Source organism: Siphateles boraxobius, unplaced genomic scaffold (assembly GCF_051911475.1).
Source record: "Siphateles boraxobius isolate OS27281-9 unplaced genomic scaffold, OSU_SipBor_1 22, whole genome shotgun sequence".
NCBI classification, from domain to species: Eukaryota; Metazoa; Chordata; class Actinopteri; order Cypriniformes; family Leuciscidae; genus Siphateles; species Siphateles boraxobius.
In genome coordinates, this window is record NW_027508833.1 from 177,501 (window position 1) to 195,299 (window position 17,799).

The 17,799-nt window shown below is 40.6% G+C and overlaps 2 protein-coding genes across 2 annotated transcripts in view; one reads left to right on the forward strand and one right to left on the reverse strand.

Annotated features, from left to right (window-relative positions):
• The window catches only part of zfyve19 (zinc finger, FYVE domain containing 19), a 16,148-nt gene extending 5,463 nt beyond the window's left edge, over window positions 1-10,685 (reverse strand). Inside the window, exons 1-9 of the mRNA XM_077238284.1 lie at window positions 10,446-10,685; window positions 10,243-10,364; window positions 10,113-10,166; window positions 9,869-10,032; window positions 6,767-6,909; window positions 5,458-5,563; window positions 5,034-5,246; window positions 2,034-2,110; window positions 736-837 (exon numbers count right to left, since the gene is read on the reverse strand). Coding sequence (XP_077094399.1) covers window positions 736-837; window positions 2,034-2,110; window positions 5,034-5,246; window positions 5,458-5,563; window positions 6,767-6,909; window positions 9,869-10,032; window positions 10,113-10,166; window positions 10,243-10,364; window positions 10,446-10,499 — 1,035 coding nt within the window. The 5' untranslated portion in view covers window positions 10,500-10,685. The remainder of the gene's footprint in view (window positions 1-735; window positions 838-2,033; window positions 2,111-5,033; window positions 5,247-5,457; window positions 5,564-6,766; window positions 6,910-9,868; window positions 10,033-10,112; window positions 10,167-10,242; window positions 10,365-10,445) is intronic.
• A 383-nt stretch (window positions 10,686-11,068) lies between these two features.
• On the forward strand, window positions 11,069-17,453 carry bub1bb (BUB1 mitotic checkpoint serine/threonine kinase Bb). Its single transcript, XM_077238244.1, has 9 exons — window positions 11,069-11,231; window positions 11,825-11,979; window positions 12,064-12,123; window positions 12,767-12,911; window positions 12,991-13,187; window positions 14,704-14,873; window positions 14,967-15,151; window positions 15,276-15,373; window positions 16,363-17,453. The coding sequence occupies exons 2-9, from the start codon at window positions 11,840-11,842 to the stop codon at window positions 16,637-16,639; spliced, it is 1,272 nt and encodes a 423-aa protein (XP_077094359.1). The 5' UTR covers window positions 11,069-11,231; window positions 11,825-11,839; the 3' UTR covers window positions 16,640-17,453.
• Window positions 17,454-17,799: the final 346 nt, after the last annotated feature.

The window sequence follows — 17,799 nt, forward strand, 5'->3', positions numbered from 1 at the left end:
ACGTGTGTGTGACGTGTGTGTGAGTGTGTATGTGACGTGTGTGTGTGTGTATGTGACGTGTGTGTGACGTGTGTGTGTGTGTGTGACGTGTGTGTGTGTGTATGTGATGTGTGTGTGACGTGTGTGTGACGTGTGTGTGTGTGTGTGTATGTGACGTGTGTGTGTGTGTATGTGACGTGTGTGTGACGTGTGTGTGATGTACCGGTCTCCTGCTGGACGGGTCCTGATCTCGGTTCATTGGGCCGCTGAGCTCTGGTGGGATGTTGAGTGTGTGACGTGTATGTGAGGTGTGTGTGTGTGTATGTAACGTGCGTGTGTGTGTGTGACGTGTGTATGTGATGTGTGTGTGACGTGTGTGTGTATGTGTGTGTGTGTGTGTGTATGTGACGTGTATTTGAGGTGTGTGTGTGTGTGTGTGACGTGTGTGTGACGTGTGTGTGTGTGTGATGTACCAGTCTCCTGCTGGACGGGTCCTGCTCTCGGTTCATTGGGCCGTTGAGCTCAGTTGGGATGTTGTGTGTGTGACGTGTATGTGACGTGTGTGTGTGTGTATGTGACGTGTGTGTGTGTGTGTGTGTGTGTGTGATGTACCGGTCTCCTGCTGGACGGGTCCTGCTCTCGGTTCATTGGGCCGCTGAGCTCTGGTGGGATGTTGAGTGTGTGACGTGTATGTGAGGTGTGTGTGTGTGTGTATGTGACGTGTGTGACACGTTTGTGTGTGTGTGTGTGGTGTACCGGTCTCCTGCTGGACGGGTCCTGCTCTCGGTTCATTGGGCCGCTGAGCTCTGGTGGGATGTTGTATCCGCTGGCCTCATCTAGAGCCGCCTCCTCTGATAACTGCACATGTGACACACAAACACACACGACTCTTCAGATCGAGCTCGAGGATTGAGCGGCCTCTGCTGGTGATTATGGGACGTGCCACTTGGCTGATCTACAAAGTGTTATTTTAGTTTTATTCATATTTTGAATTGGCGTTTAATTTGATATTTTTCATTTTCAAGTTAAATTTATTTAAATTTTTAGTCATCTCGTTGTGCTTTTGTCATTTTATTATTAAATTATTTTTAAATATTGCTATTTAGGTTTAATTTATTTTTATTTAAGTTTTAGTTAAATTTTGGTTTTCTTGTTAAATTTAATTTTTAGTAATTTTGTTGTGCTTTTGTTATTTTATTATTATTATTTAAATACTGCTATTTAGGTTTAATTTATTTTTATTTCAGTTTTAGTTATTTTTTGTTTCATGATAAATTTGCGTTTAATTTGTAGTCATTTCGTTATGTGCTTTTGTAATTGTATTATTATTATTATTATTGTTGAAATATTGCTATTTAAGTTTAATTTATTTGCATTTCAGTTTTCATGTTAAATTTTGTTTAATTTGTAGTCATATCGTTATGTACTTTTATAAGTTTATTATTATTATTTAAATATTGAGATTTAGGTTAAATACATTTTTATTTCAGTTTTAGTTATTATTTATTGCCAAGGCAACTTTTCAACTAATATGTGTTTTATTTTATTTCAGCTTTATTTCAGAGTTTGAGTTTACACTACACTTTAGTTGTACTACAGTCAAAAGTTTATCAACTTATTCTGTATAATTTTTCACAGAATATTAAAATTCTAAATATTATAATTATAGAGAATAAAAAGGAATTCTGTTTTTTTTATCATAAAGATCATAAAGATACAAATTTGTCAACATGGACATACAAAAAATACTCTTTTATTAAGATGTAAACAAATGAAAACTCTTATATTTAAGCTTCTTCTCTGTCTATATTCCAGCTCGCTCTGAAATTGTTTGTAGCAAGTCATACTTTATATTTGTCTACAAACTACTGTTCAAGATCAGAAGGTTGTTAGGATCCCGAGAAACATAACTTCAGTTCAGTGTGTCTAAACGAGTCATGGTTTTTATTTCAGCAATGGCTTAACTAATGTTTTACTGTGCACATGTTTTAAACAGAGGGTCTATGGATCCACAGATAACGGTTTTTTGCAGGACTTTTAAAAAGATGCCAGACCTTCTTCATCACTCTGGCGATGGCTTCTTCTTCTGTCTCTTCATCACTGTCAGGCTGCTGGAAATCTGACAGTCTGACTGAACACACACACACACACACACACACAAACACACAAACATTGTTGTATTATGCATCTATTTAAAGCATCATTCTCAATGCATTCAACTAAGAGAATATTCAGTGGAACAAAAGGTTTGATATCTACGTATTAACATTTGATTGGATTGTGAAAAGTGTTTATTCCCTTCATCAGAGAAAGAAAGTCAAAGGCTGAGAATGTTGTGATGAGAATATGAAATAATCGTTCACATTAAGACCAAAGCATTGATTTAAATTGGCATGAAATCAAAACTGAACATTAATTTTCATAATGCATGTTACTGGACTTATTGTGAATGATTCATCCATGCATTTTTTAGTTGTTGCATGATTTACTTCCATGTTTTTTTTTTTTTTACTGTACACTTTAATCCAAATGTCATAACTTGCTATTCCAGTTATAATATGGCAACAGCTAAAATCAAGTTTTTTATTCGTTTCGCTCAGAAATACATTACACTACAGAAGCCTGTCTTGTATTTCATGCCAACTGATTTTTTTTTTTACGGAAAATTGCAGTGTATACTATAAATGATTTATCGGTGCACATCATTATTTTTTAAACTTCATCGTAATCTTGAATCAGAATAACTTCCTCTCGCAGCATCTCTTCTCTTCTCTGATGATGTGGGAGGGCCAACCTGTCACTCACATGAGATCAGCCAATAGCAAACTTCCACTTCATACCAACTTTAAGAAGGCAAATCATAAGAAAGTAATTTTGACTTCAACCTAAAGGACAATGATTACCGGTCAGTGCAATCTCATTCACTATAGTTCTACTTAAAGGGATAGTTCAACCAAAAATTTAAATTACCCCATAAAAAAACTAGAATTTTAAAGAGAAATGTGCTGCAGTCCTGCTCTAATCTGCTCTCACCTAAGCTTACACTACATCATACGTCATGCGTCGCCCGTCGGGTCAGGGGTCGTGCGTCGGGTCAGGGGTCGTGCGTCGGGTCAGGGGTCGTGCGTCGGGTCAGGGGTCGTGCGTCGGGTCAGGGGTCGCTCGTCATGTGTCGCGTCAGGGGTCGCTCGTCATGCGTCGGGTCAGGGGTCACTCGTGATGCGTTGGGTCAGAGGTCACTCGTCATGCGTCGGGTCAGGGGTCGCTCGTCGTGCGTCAGGTCGGGTCAGGGGTCACTTGTCATGCGTCGGGTCGGGTCGCTCGTCATGCGTCGGGTCGGGTCAGGGGTCACTTGTCATGCGTCGGGTCAGGGGTCACTCGTCATGCGTCGGGTCAGGGGTTGTGCGTAGGGTCAGAGGTCACTCGTTGTGCGTCGGGTCAGAGGTCACTCGTCGGGTCAGGGGTCACTCGTCATGCGTCGGGTCAGGAGTCACTCGTCATGCGTCGGGTCAGGGGTTGTGCGTAGGGTCAGAGGTCACTCGTTGTGCGTCGGGTCAGAGGTCACTCGTCGGGTCAGGGGTCACTTGTCATGCGTCGGGTCGGGTCAGGGGTCGCTCGTCATGCGTCGGGTGGGGTCAGGGGTCACTCGTCATGCGTCGGGTGAGGGGTTGTGCGTAGGGTCAGAGGTCACTCGTTGTGCGTCGGGTCAGGGGTCACTCGTCATGCGTCGGGTCAGGAGTCACTCGTCATGCGTCGGGTCAGGGGTTGTGCGTAGGGTCAGAGGTCACTCGTTGTGCGTCGGGTCAGAGGTCGCTCGTCGGGTCAGGGGTCGTGCGTCGGGTCGGGGTCGTGCGTCGGGTCGGGTCAGGGGTCGCTCGTCATGCGTCGGGTCGGGGGTCACTTGTCATGCGTCGGGTCAGGGGTCACTCGTCATGCGTCGGGTCAGGGGTTGTTCGTAGGGTCAGAGGTCACTCGTTGTGCGTCGGGTCAGAGGTCACTCGTCGGGTCAGGGGTCACTCGTCATGCGTCGGGGCAGGGGTCACTCGTCATGCGTCGGGTCAGGGCTTGTGCGTAGGGTCAGAGGTCACTCGTTGTGCGTCGGGTCAGAGGTCACTCGTCGGGTCAGGGGTCACTTGTCATGCGTCGGGTCGGGTCAGGGGTCACTCGTCGTGCGTCGGGTCAGGGGTTATGCGTAGGGTCAGAGGTCACTCGTTGTGCGTTGGGTCAGGGGTCACTCGTCATGCGTCGGGTCAGGAGTCACTCGTCATGCGTCGGGTCAGGGGTTGTGCGTAGGGTCAGAGGTCACTCGTTGTGCGTCGGGTCAGAGGTCACTCGTCGGGTCAGGGGTCACTTGTCATGCGTCGGGTCGGGTCAGGGGTCGCTCATCATGCGTCGGGTCGGGTCAGGGGTCACTTGTCATGCGTCGGGTCGGGTCAGGGATCACTTGTCATGCGTCGGGTCAGGGGTCACTTGTCATGCGTCGGGTCAGGGGTTGTGCGTAGGGTCAGAGGTCACTCGTTGTGCGTCGGGTCAGAGGTCACTCGTCGGGTCATGGGTCACTCGTCATGCGTCGGGTCAGGGGTCGCTCGTCGTGCGTCAGGGGTCGTGCGTCGGGTCAGGGGTTGTGCGTCGGGTCAGAGGTCACTCGTCATGTGTCGGGTCAGAGGTCACTCGTCATGCGTCGGGTCAGGGGTCACTCTTCCGACCGGAACTAGACTCGCATACGGCCGTTACCGGAAGCCAGTTATTATAGTTATAAATATGGATATTTTTCTTACACAAACTCATGGCCTCGCTTTAGAAGGCCTTTATTAACCAATGGAGTCGTATGAATTACTTTTATGATGATGAATGCATTTTTTTGGGCTTAAAAATCTCAGGCTCCATTCACTGCCATTATAAAGCTTGGAAAAACCAGGATATTTTTAAATATAACTCCAATTGTGTTCGGTGGAAAGAAGAAAGTAATATACACCTAGGATGGCTTGAGTTAATCATGGGCTAATATTTTTGTGTGAACTATCCCTTTAAGAGCATCTTCAGCAGTAAAGCACCTTGTTCTGGATCGTGTCCCTGCAGAACAGCGAGTCTCATGGCCGTCTCTCGCATCTGCTCCTCGTTGTGTTTGTCTTTCTTCAGCTCCTGCATGGCCTCCTCCATTACGCGGCTTTGCTCCGCCTCCATCTGTTTGACTGACAGCTCGCCGTCATCCACGTTCTCATTCACCCCCCCTCCCTCTTGTTTATTAAGATCGTTTAATGGTTCATCTGTATTTACACAAGTGAGAAAAAGAAAATGGTAAAATCACTGTAACGTGCCTTTGAGATGCCTATTGCTTTATAAACTCTTTAATGTTTAATCAAAATGAGGGCTTAATCTTTTATTTAGTGCCTTAAAACCAATTTCAATGTGCACTATTAAAGCAACATGCAATATTTTCCATAAAACCAAATTGGGGGATTAAATCCATCAAACTACCCTCTGACGATGGATACTGGTCATCAATAGCAACTTCCTCTGACATTTGGGCGATCAAATCATTAGTCTGTTCTGTTTGAGTCCTGCTGTCGGGCGGATGATGAACCTGCACACATTAGACATCCATATAAATGTACATTCTGCTATTTTAAAGTCTTCTACAACAGTTTTCAGATGCATCCAAGGTCAAAAACACTTTAATTATCTCATAATATCCACTGGAGCATCAGCTCTTTTCTCTCAAGGTGCGTTCACACCGCCGCAGACTTGAGCTTCCAAAGTCATTCATTTTCAATGGAAGCTGGCTTCTCTCAGCTGCAAGGAGCGTCAAATCCCTCGGCGTCGCGTTTTGGGCGTTTTGAGCGTTTTGAGCGTCAATCAGAAAGTTGAAAGAAGCTCAACTTTATGGTAATGAGCTATGACGCGGTTCAGCGGCAAGCAGCGGCAAAACGCCAGAAACCAATCAGAATAAAGACGTCCTTCACTCTGGCTGATTCCGGAGAAACATATGATGTGAACTTTCGTTCCTACCAAAACATTAGTTCCGAGAAAATGGAGGAGAAGCTGATAATCGCTGTTGCTGGGTTTCCTAACATATATGATATGACGTTGTTTGCTTACAGGGACCAGTTACAAAAGAACGAGGCATGGGAATGCAATTCATTTGCTCACGGTGACAAAGATTTGACCAATTGCACTAATGCAAATAATAGCCTAATGCAAATAATAATAATAATAATAATAGCTAATTATTATTTTTTTCCCCGACCAAAAGTGACCAAAACAGTTATAAAAATGCTGTCAATATAAAAGGTTTCTTCAATGTATTGCTTGTTTTTTTCTGTTTATTACATTTCATGTTGTGACACTTCTCTTCTCCCGGCTACGTCAGAGCGTCCAAAGCGTCAACGAGCTTCCCCGTGCTTTTTGACAAGCGTCCTTGACAGAGCGGCCAGAGCTTCTTTGACGCTCAAGTCGGCGGCGGTGTGAACGTACAGTCAGTGTCTGAAACGCTTCAATCAAGGATTCAGTCTCTAAGCTCCGCCTCTCTGAGAGATGTTCTGCTCTGATTGGCCAGAAACCAAACACTCATTATCATATCTGAATCTCAGCTCTTGATCACAGTGATACGAACCGTAACGATGGCGTGAGTTGAATCACCTCTTTCTTTTAGGAGACAAAAACTCCATTTATCTTTGATCTTTGACCTTTTTATATTCACAAACAACTCTATTACACACTACTTGAAAAGATATATTCGAAAAAGCATAATAGGGGCACTTGAAGTGAAAGCAGATATTGCAGTTACAGGCTGAGGGGCTTGCGAGGGCGCAGGTCTTCCTTGTAAAGCAGCCAGACGCTCCTCCATGTCTTTATCTGAAGGCACGGGCTGAACCGGCGCTTTTAGGGCCGCGAGACGAGACTCCAGCTCCTGTTCTGATGGGATGGACTCTGTGTGAGAACAGAGAGAAATATCAGGTCAGAGACACCGAATCAAATTTTAGATTAGGGTCACTCCGTGTCAAGCCAACCAGAGGTCCCCGGCTAAACTGTTTGATTTTGATATTTTTTTTCTGGTGAAAGAAATACATAAATGAAGGACAAAACCAAAATATTAAATGTCATGAAACATGAGTGTGGCGAGGGGGGCGTGGTCTCGCGAAGTCTGTAGCGAGAGACGAGTCAGCGAGCTGTGAGGTGAGTAAGTAGGTCAATTGCAGATGATGAAGACCTGTGTCTGATTGCAGTGATTGGCGTGGAGACCGCATATAAGCTGCCAGGAATGAGAGAGCGGCGAGAGAGAAGGGCTTGGGACTCGCACGCGACCCGCAGCAGACACCGGCAGAGTTGATGCACGGAGTGGAAAGAGTTTTGACCGAATTGACTGAGTTATCTATGAAACGGGAAGAGTGGTCGTTTGACTGAACCTTGAGAGCTGGAGACATACAGTGTGAGCTGGTACAGCGGGCAGAGTGTTTCTTATATGTTTGCTGTAGTATTGCACTACTGTGAAGGCACACGAGCGCACCTTTTTGTTTCTTTTATTTTCTGAATAAAGTGCGAGTCCCAATTCCGCCGACCCTGTCTTCTTCTTCCTCCACCCACACACGCTGAGTTTGACTACAATCGGTGCTTCTCATTTCTTATTTGTGCATCCTCGTTTCCTTTCCTCGCTTCCTTTCCTAGCGCCTCAGCTCCTCCCCCTGTAGGTTGTTAGGGAAGGACGCAAGGAAAGAAAATGAGGAGGGAGGAATCGAATGAAAGCTTTTTTTATACATTGGAATACTTGATCACTCGAGCGTCACTTCACAGCGTCATCAGCAGCGCTCAAAGCATCTGCCCTTATGTTGTTGAAGTTTGTTTAAGAAATTCATAATGAATAATAATAAAGCAAGATACCCTGTTTAAATATGTGAGATGTGTGGTTTATATAAACTGCAAGAGTAAAGTATAAATTCAAATTATTGTGACCGATGTGAAGGGGGAGGAGAATGTATACGTGTGTCACGTTTAGTCAATAAAACACTTCCGCATAGGATACACCTGTGTATCCTCGCTCATAACTCCTCTGAAAGCCTCCTCACTCCTCGATCCTCGACTCCTCGCGGAGCAATTAGAGAATTGAGATGTCCATCAAGATGGCTGAGCTTGATTGGTTTCCGGGTCATGGGATGGAGGACAGAGGAGCGAGGAGGGATATTGAGAACCACCCAATGAGTAATTCACTGAGTAATTCATTTGGAGCCAAATTACAAGAGTGTAAAAATGACTTTAGAAAGATGGCAGCATCATTATATTATTTCTACACAGAGACTAGTAGGTCTATTAATGAAATCTGTTGACTTTATCAATCTTTGTTTCGTTATATACCAACGGTGACAGTTCAAAAATGGGGAAAAAAGCACTTCTTGTATTTTTTTTTCCCCAAGTTCCCCTTCATGCCGATGCCTGAAACTCCAGAAGTATTAAAGATATCTTAATATCCTTTTAGATTCTGGTTCTTAACAAACATTTATTTTGCCTTCGATGGATCAATCACAGAGATATGGGGATATTAATGCGGCTTCATGAGTAAATTGGTTAATTGTGCACATTTTCAGAGCTCGAAAACCAAATGTGGGTCACTTTGCATACAGATGATGCTTTTTTCTTTTAAAGAGGAATATACAAAAACAAAACAAAAATATAACAAAAAATAACGCTGAAACTAGAAATCTTCTGCCGCTGTTTCTGGTTCAAAAGTGGCTTGACCTGGGGAATGCGGCACCTGTAGCCCATTTCCTGCACACGCCTGTGCACGGTGGATCTGAATGTTTTTACTCCAGACTCAGTCCACTGCTTCCGCAGGTCCCCCAAGGTCTGGAATCGGTCCTTCTCCACAATCTTCCTCAGGGTCCGGTCACCTCTTCTCGTTGTGCAGCGTTTTTTGCCACACTTTTTCCTTCCCACAGACTTCCCACTGAGGTGCCTTGATACAGCACTCTGGGAACAGCCTATGTGTTCAGAAATATCTTTCTGTGTCTTACCCTCTTGCTTGAGGGTGTCAATGATGGCCTTCTGGACAGCAGTCAGGTCGGCAGTCTTACCCATGATTGCGGTTTTGAGTAATGAAACAGGCTGGGAGTTTTTAAAAGCCTCAGGAATCTTTTGCAGGCGTTTAGAGTTAATTAGTTGATTCAGATGATTAGGTTAATAGCTCGTTTAGAGACCCTTTTCATGATATGCTAATTTTTTGAGAATTTTGGGTTTTCATGAGCTGTATGCCAAAATCATCAGTATTAAAACAATAAAAGACCTGAAATATTTCAGTTGGTGTGCAATGAATCTAAAATATATGAAAGTTTAATTTTTATCATTACATTATGGAAAATAAAGAACTTTATCACAATATGCTAATTTTTTGAGAAGGACCTGTATATATATATATATATATATATATATATATATATATATACACACACACTATACACAGCGTAAAAAAAAAAATATATATATATATATGTGTGTGTGTGTGTGTATCGTTTATATCATATATATCATATATGTACCTGTTATTGGCTTTCAAATATAAAGAATTATTGGTTATCGCTATCAGCCAGAATATCAGTGTGTATCGGGACCGATAATCCTTTATATTTGAAAGCCGATAACCGATATATATATATATATATGTATATATATATATATATATATATATATATATCGGTTATCGGCTTTCATATATATATATATATCGGTTATTGGCTTTAAAATATAAAGGATTATCAGTTATCGTATTGGCGCATTCATAATGTTAATGTTTATAGTGTGTTTATGCCTTCTAGTGCAATTAGCAGATTAGAACTGGGCGATAAAAAATGTTGATTACATTTTGTGACAGAACAATCAAGCAGATTTTGACAGATCTTACTGGGCTTGGTTTCCTCTTTCAGCTTGTTCAGTCGTTCTGCGATGACCTGGTCCTCTTTACTGAGTCCTCGAGTTGAAACCCGACTCACAGTGTTGTTCTTTCCACCTGCGGGTCTGGACGGCTGATTCTGCTGAGCTTGTTTGGCCTCGAGAGCAGCAACACGCCTGTAAGATGCCACAGATTTGTGTTATTCCTGTGGCATACAGGGACATTTCACATCTGATACTTAATTACAGATTCATACTTTTTGTAGTTTTCAGGTGGGGACCATTTGCCAGCATCATTCTGGTCGCCTGGACTGTACAAAAAAAGACCTGTCAGTTGTGTGTTAGTGAATATACTATAACAGTGTAAACTGTGTTTGGCTTCCAGACCTTGTTAAGTTTCCATAACACTGTTTGCAGACTCTCTGCTGGCTGTTTCCATATTTTGGCACAACAGCATTGCATGTCAGACACCCAGAGCAGAAAGAATGGCCACAGTTTTTACAACCCAACTGCAAAAACACAAAACCAAGTCAAACTATTTTTTGAATTAAGGTATTTAAATGAAATAATCGGTATTTATAGGCGCTAACCTCTTTTCTGAAGAGAGTGAACTTTGATGCACAGCAGTAACAACGATTATCCATAGTGAGATTCTTCGGGGAATCACAGAAACATGCTGTAGTGACACTTTAAATGCTCAAGATTATAATAATTAAATGCATTGTATTGTATAACGTGATTTCAGCAGCTTTCCCTCCATTGTGTTTCTCTTGAGTCAGAAAACGTAAATACAGGAAACGCTGCGAGAACTGAGATGTGTTGGGAAATGTAGTTTTTCTAGCTTGAAGCGATGATACTTGTAGTGGTTTGAAAAAAATAAATACATGTAGAACAATGCAGGGGCTGATTTAAAAAAATAAAATTACCTTAAATTACCTTACAAACAATTATGAATAAAACAATCAAACACTACATTTGAAATGTACTCATTTCCCAGCATGCAACACGATTGCCACGCTGTAGCTTGTTTAGGGCTCTCATACTGTCACAACATTTATGCTGCACAACAATGTGGGTGAAAAAAATAAAATCACTATTAAAATATATATATAACCACAAATACATATATTTATTTAAAAAACAGTCAGTTATTATGCCACTGAACCTCGCGTGGTCACGTGACCGGTTCGTCCAATCAGGATATGTTTGGCGCGCTTCCGGTTTTTGTTCAAATGTCTTTATGCTCCTTCAACTGGAACAGACAACACAATAACGAGCGATTTAGGAAATTAAGATCATATTTGTATATTTCAACTGTACAAAGAAGGCCGTTTTGTCGAAGAAAAGAATATTAAGGAGATATCTGCTGGGTAAATGTAAGTTATACATTTGTTTTCTCTAACGTTACTGAACTTTGCAGACAGTAGAAACACAGAAATGCGTTTTCGCCCTGCTGTTTATGTTAGTTTTAATGTATTTGACATCATTTACTGCTTTATTTCTTTAAGAGCTTTAATATGTGGGGCATACATTGGTTTTTAGAACATGATATTTACCTTTAGAGTACATTTTAAAGGGATAGTTCCCCATCATTTACTCACCCTCATTCTAAACCTGTAACGTTATGAGTTTCTTTCTTCTGTTGAACACAAAATAAGATATTTTAAACAATGTTTGTAATCAATCAGTTGATGGACCTCGTTGACTTACGTAGTATTATTTTCCCTACTGTGGAAGTCATTGGGCTCCATCAACTGACTGGTTACCCACATTCTTTAAAATATCTTCTTTTGTGGTCAACAGAAGAAAGAAACTCATACAGGTTTAGAATAACATGAGGGTGAGTAACGTTAACAACTGAACACTTTTTATATATATATTTTTAGGTGAACTGCCCCTTTAAATGCCATAGTATATGAATATGGTAAAGACTTAGTATCATAAGTGCCATCTGTTTTTCCACTTCTAGATCGGATCCCCAGTCATGGCAGAGTGTGATGCGGAATGGGAATTATGTAAAGAAAATATCCAGCCTTTGAGACAAGGCCGTACCATCTCGGCCCTGCACCAGGCCCTGTGTCAGCAGCAGGAGGGCAACCACACGGCCCTCAACCAGAAGAAACAGTGAGTGGGGTTTTTAATAAAACTAAAAGCCTGTTCCAGAACTATTCAGTAATGTTACCGTTCTTTTCTCTCTTTTTTTTTTAGAGCGTTTGAGTCTGAGCTGCGGATGTATGATGGAGACGACCCTCTCGATGTTTGGGTCAGGTATGGATGGATTATTATGACAGCAGATGCATGTTGACTTTTGATATCCAAATCGCAGTTAATCATGTTTTCTTGAGGGTTTTCTTCAAGTACACGTTGCTTAAAGTACTTTTTAAAAATGTAAGTCCAGGAAAACCCATGAAAACGGCCATATTTTTGAAAAGTGGTTGAATTATTGAAAGGCAATATATGTGACATTAGTGTTTAATATTATTGATGAAACAATCTTTTCACGCAAAAGTAATGCTGCAGCTCGTCTGATATAGAGCCATTTTGCATGGCTATGAGCGTAATATTACTCGCATAAATATCCAAGTATATGTAGCTTTCATTCTTCAGGTCAATCATTTATTCATGGGGGGAAATCAATTTGAATAACAATCACTGTTATAGTATCCTTTCAATGGTTAAAGTTACCACAGTTATTGCATGTGCTGCACTTTATTTGTACCATTTTCTTTTATTAGTTTACTTTTATCTATTTACCTTTTTTTTTTAGAATTTGAAAGATAATCAAGATACTGTTTAATAAGTGAGATCTCAGATTGTAGTCCTTGAAAACTAAAAAAGCAGTCCTTTAAAAGTCCTAGAATATAATTCGACAGGTTTTGTACGAACCCTTTTTCTTATTTGTTTTCTGCAGGTACATAAAATGGACAAAGCAGACGTTCCCACAGGGTGGAAAGGAGAGTAATTTATCAGTGCTTCTTGAAAGAGCGGTCATGCTCTTCACAGCTGACAAGAAATATCACAATGACGTTCGCTACGTTGAACTCTGGATCGAATTTGTGAGTGACAGACCTCACATTTAGCATTCAGATTGCATTATTAGTGGTTTTTAACTCGTTTGTTTCCATTTGCTTGCAGACAGAGGGTTGTTCTGACCCGATGGACGTCTTCCGCTACATGCAAGCTCAAGGAATCGGAACCATGCAAGCCGCTCTTTACATCGCCTGGTCCGAGGAGCACGAGAAGAGAGGGAATTTTAAGATGGCTGACAGAGTTTTTCAGGATGGTGTCAAGTGTGGAGCAGAACCTTTAGATAAACTACATGCGTTTCACAGGTCTGGAAACTTCCAGTCTATTAATCTGTCTGTCCTAAAATTAACTAAAAATGAATCCTATAAAGCCTAATGTATTATATTTGATGCATTAAGTTTCTAGGTCCGATGTCTGATTGATAGTTTGCACTTTTTTAGCAAGTAAAAGGCTTTTAGTGTAATTTTAAAAACATCCACCTTCAGCTTGCAGGGTTTATCCTGTGAAATTAATGATTTTTATTAAATAACCATAAGAATAACCTTTATATTGTTAATAATATTTTTTAAGATATAAACATTTACTGAACTGAAGCAACTCGGTTTACCTGATTATCTATAAATATTTTTATTTATTTATTTTGAGAAAAATCATGTTCAAATGTTAGTCTCAAATATGATCATCAGGCTTTTGAGGAAGGTCGATGATGACTCAATCCTATTATGTTTTAAAACTACAGAGTTTTTTGATCATAAAACTAAGCATTTAAATATCATCTTACGAAGACATTATTGGCAGATATATTGATGACTGATATTTATATAATTTTATGTCAGTATCTGCTATAAAGATCTCATTTATTTACATTACAAGCATCTGAATTTCAAAGTTTACTTTTTGTCCATATAAATATCAGCATCTGCATCAAATTGCATATTTTTGCTCAGTTTGTGCCTCTGAATAAAACTGAGCTGCTTTTCTCGCCATATTCGCACAATATTAAACCTACTATATGAGCCATAAAAACCTGGCGTATTAAATATACGGCAGCTTTTTTTTTTTCATACTTTTGTCTGAAGGTTGAATCAACTATTCCATTTAAAATAATAAAATTAACACTTAATAAAGGATTAAATTAGTGCATGTTATTCTAAACATACATTCTACATCTAATAAATTCCTCTCTGATCAAATAAAGTCCTGGCCTGCATTCGTTCTAGTTGATTATATTGTTTCAATCTGAAATCATGTTATAATGGAAGTAAAAAGGGCTGCAAATGTTAACTGCAGTGTTTCGAACGTCATTGCGACAACACAGCGCTGAAGTGTCTACTACTAGCCTCTCCCCTGTGAAGACCTCCTTCCCTATATCTCTGTATAGATAAAGTGTGGTCAAACTGATTCCAGTTCCCATGGATGCGCAGAAATGACTTAAAATTCTGTATAATGCAGGCCAGACAGGTAATTTGGTGGTCAATATGTAAAGATAGACTACGCGCATGCACACATATTTATTCAAATGCGCATACCTAATGACTAAACGCACAATATGCATATGCACGCCATCAGCTTTTTCACAGATTCACGTTTTTTAAGGTTACACTGATTTTTTTTCAAAACTTGCTCCTTTGAACCTGTTTCAAGGTTTGTGTTCTCGAGCCACCAAACATTGTTGTCGTGCAAATGAATGGACAGAACACGTTAAAACTTAAAATGTTGTAGTGTTATCGGCCCCTAAGTTAACAATTAAAGATCTTTGCAACGGAAGTGAATCAATCAAAAACTAACTAACGCCTCATAATGAAATGTGTTTGTCTCCAGGGCTTTGCAGGCACGAGTGTGCAGACAGATGATGTCATCCATGACAGACCAACAAAGAGATGTTGATGATGATGATGAAGAGCCTCAGAGAGCGTCACTGGCTGAGCTCAAAGCCAAAGGGAAGAAAAAGGCCGTCGTTCCCATCAACAGAGTGAACGCATCTGCCGGATGTGAGTATACACATTCTTCTAAACGTGTTGTGATTGTTTGCTGTGTATGTGAACGAGATCCAGTTTAATCACACTCTTTACTCTGACACACAGATGCACGTGGGCTCCAGTTTAAACAGCCGTTGGGCCCCAAAAACAACAGTCGCCCTGTAATATTTGATGAGAATAAAGCTCCTGAAACTGTGCCGCAAGAATCCACATTTGAGATCTGGACGGCGCCACCTACTGCCAGAGCCAAAGAGAATGAACAGAAACCTGAGAAGTGGTCCAATGTGAAGGTGCGAGTCCATGTTGAGTATTACCAGTTTAACTGGTTACCTGACTGGTTCTAGAGTGTCAGTTTTGTGTCTGGAGGCTGTTGTCTGATAGATCAGTGTTGATCATGTTTGTTTTTTATTCCAGTTGCCCCTGAAGTCCAGATCGGGACTCAGTGTCGCGGTTCCGCCTCCTAAACCCAGTTTCCAGCCGTTTGTGGAAGAGGACGACCAGCCTCCCGCTGTGTGAGTGTGTTTTGAGGATCTGATGATTAATTCTCAGCGCATGGCAGATTTCCCTCAAGCCTTTGCGCTCCTTTATAATAACATTTGTTCTCTTAGGCTGTATAATAACATGGAGTAATGCAGGGGTTTGACCGTGTAAAAAGTCTATTTAAAAAAAAATGTAAATAATAAAATATGTGATCAAAATATAAAATTGTTATTAATATAAACAAACAAAATAAGATTAAAATACAAATTTGATTAAAATGATTGCTTCTTACAGTATTATGAATAGGAAAAAAAACACTACACAATCTTGTAGAAACTAGATATTTATAATCTTAAATTATAAGCTAAATAGATGCTTTATACATTTTAGAATGAGAATGATCATATTTTGGGTCCATGGTATCATTTTATGTACTATTTAGTTTGCATCACTAATATACTTTTAGTATTTTTGCTGTGTTTTTAGTAATTTTTACTTGCAACTATCATTTTTTTTTTTTAAATATGCCTATAGCTTTTATCAATGTTTCTTTTGTACTTGTACAAGTCGGCATGAAATCAAAATGGACCCTATGTACTTTTACGAAACGCATATTTTTCTATATCCAATCAATTCCCAGTGGGAAAAACAGGCCACACCCTCTATTTATCAAATTCAATATCTCATTTTACTCGTCACGATACTGACGTAAAGTGGGTCACAACTTTCCGGTTCATGCAGACCTTAAACTAAATGAAAATTAAAAATGTTGCCTGAGCAACTAGCTAAAATAATCTTATTTCACGTTACAAACATAAATTTTTTTAATGGTTTTGGATGGCGATAATAGACCTGGCCTGCACTAATAAGAGCAAGCACATGCAGAGAAAGTACATTTTGATTTCATGTTGACTTTAAATGACCACTATGTATCGGTCTTGTTCTTCTGAAACTGATGTGCACTAATGTGTTTGCATGTTTATGATTTTTCCATGTACTCACCTCATTTTCCCCGCTCCAGAACTCCGTGTAAAATCAACCCTGCGGTGAACTCGGTGCTGTCGGCGAGGAAGCCCTGCAGACTGGAGCAGACGCCGCTGAAGATGCTGCAGGAGCGACAGCAGCTCATGCAGACTCAGGAGGACGGGAAGAGCCGAGAACAGAGCATGTACTGCAGAGATCTGATCTACAGCGGAGCCACCGAGTTCTGCTTCGAGGAGCTGCGGGCCGAACGCTACTGGCAGAAACACACTCGCAAACTACAGACCAACAGCCCTCTGGACTCCAGTACAGACTGAAGTACAAAACTGTTATAATACAGACTAAAAACCTATAGGTTGTGTTTGAATATGCAGGGAGCTTTCTATCTAGACAGCAGACTTAGAAGTTTTTAAACTCGCCGATGACACCTACAAATGCTGTAGAGCTGCTCACAACAAATATTTGTGTAGGTGTGTTTGTGTATAATTGTTCCTGTGTTTTTGTACATACATTTTTGTTTTTGTATATACATTTTTTTGTAACGCAACAGTATTTTTTTTATATTGCAAGTAGAGTTGTCAAAATGTACAGACTTGTAAGAATGTGATGATATCAGAATTTCACTCTAGCATTTTGAGCGCTGTTGAACGGATTCTTAAACACCTCTGATTGGCCATTGTGTTGACGAGCTCATACATGTCTGTGATTGGCTACAATGACCGACAATGACGTATTTGATGCTCTTCACAGAGCGTTTATCAGCGGATCCCTAATATATCCACTGATAGACGTCGCTTCCAAACGCTCTCGTGTGTATCTGTGTAAGTGCTCGTGAAGAGCGTCAAAGACTACATGTTATTGAAGCGTTGATTATTGTAGCCAATCAGATGTATATGTTGAGCTCGTAAACACAATGGCCAATCAGAGGGGTTTAAGAATCTGTTCAACAGCGCTCAAAATCCTAGAGGGAAATGCTGGTTTTGTCACATTTTTAAAATTTCAGTACCGACTTGTACCCAAGTCGTTACTTTTGAAAACTCTAATTGCAAGAGTAGCATTTATTATATTGTCATTGCTTGTAGATGTGGTAATTGATGCTTCAATAAATGCAACTGATTCCATAACATCAAATTGCTCTTGTACTTTGACTTCAGGAACTGCATTTGTGCTTTATTTATAGTGCTGTCGCGCAACACTAACTGCAACGTTTCCTTGGAAGAAGATAAAGGGATTATATTTGCACGGAGTTGAATGTAATTTGTAATTGCAGTGGTTCAGTGCATATCCAGACAATGCAAAGAGAAACGTGGAATATAATAGTGAATCTCTAAATGCTGCAGGGCGAGTTACACTGTAGTATTAAGATTATCTGACCTGTTTTGAACAAACCTCAACATGTAATTCAATGGTGAATCAGCAGGTGGTGCTGAAGAGTGATGTGGGTCAACACTAAAGAGCCTCTAAAAAGCTGCTGATG

Excerpts from the sequence above, each read along its gene's own strand:
- bub1bb (XM_077238244.1), top strand. The coding sequence starts at position 11,840 with ATGGCAGAGTGTGATGCGGAATGGGAATTATGTAAAGAAAATATCCAG. Across the intron at positions 13,188-14,703 it reads AAACTACATGCGTTTCACAG|GGCTTTGCAGGCACGAGTGT; the intron begins GTCTGGAAACTT and ends GTTTGTCTCCAG. Across the intron at positions 15,374-16,362 it reads GACGACCAGCCTCCCGCTGT|AACTCCGTGTAAAATCAACC; the intron begins GTGAGTGTGTTT and ends TCCCCGCTCCAG.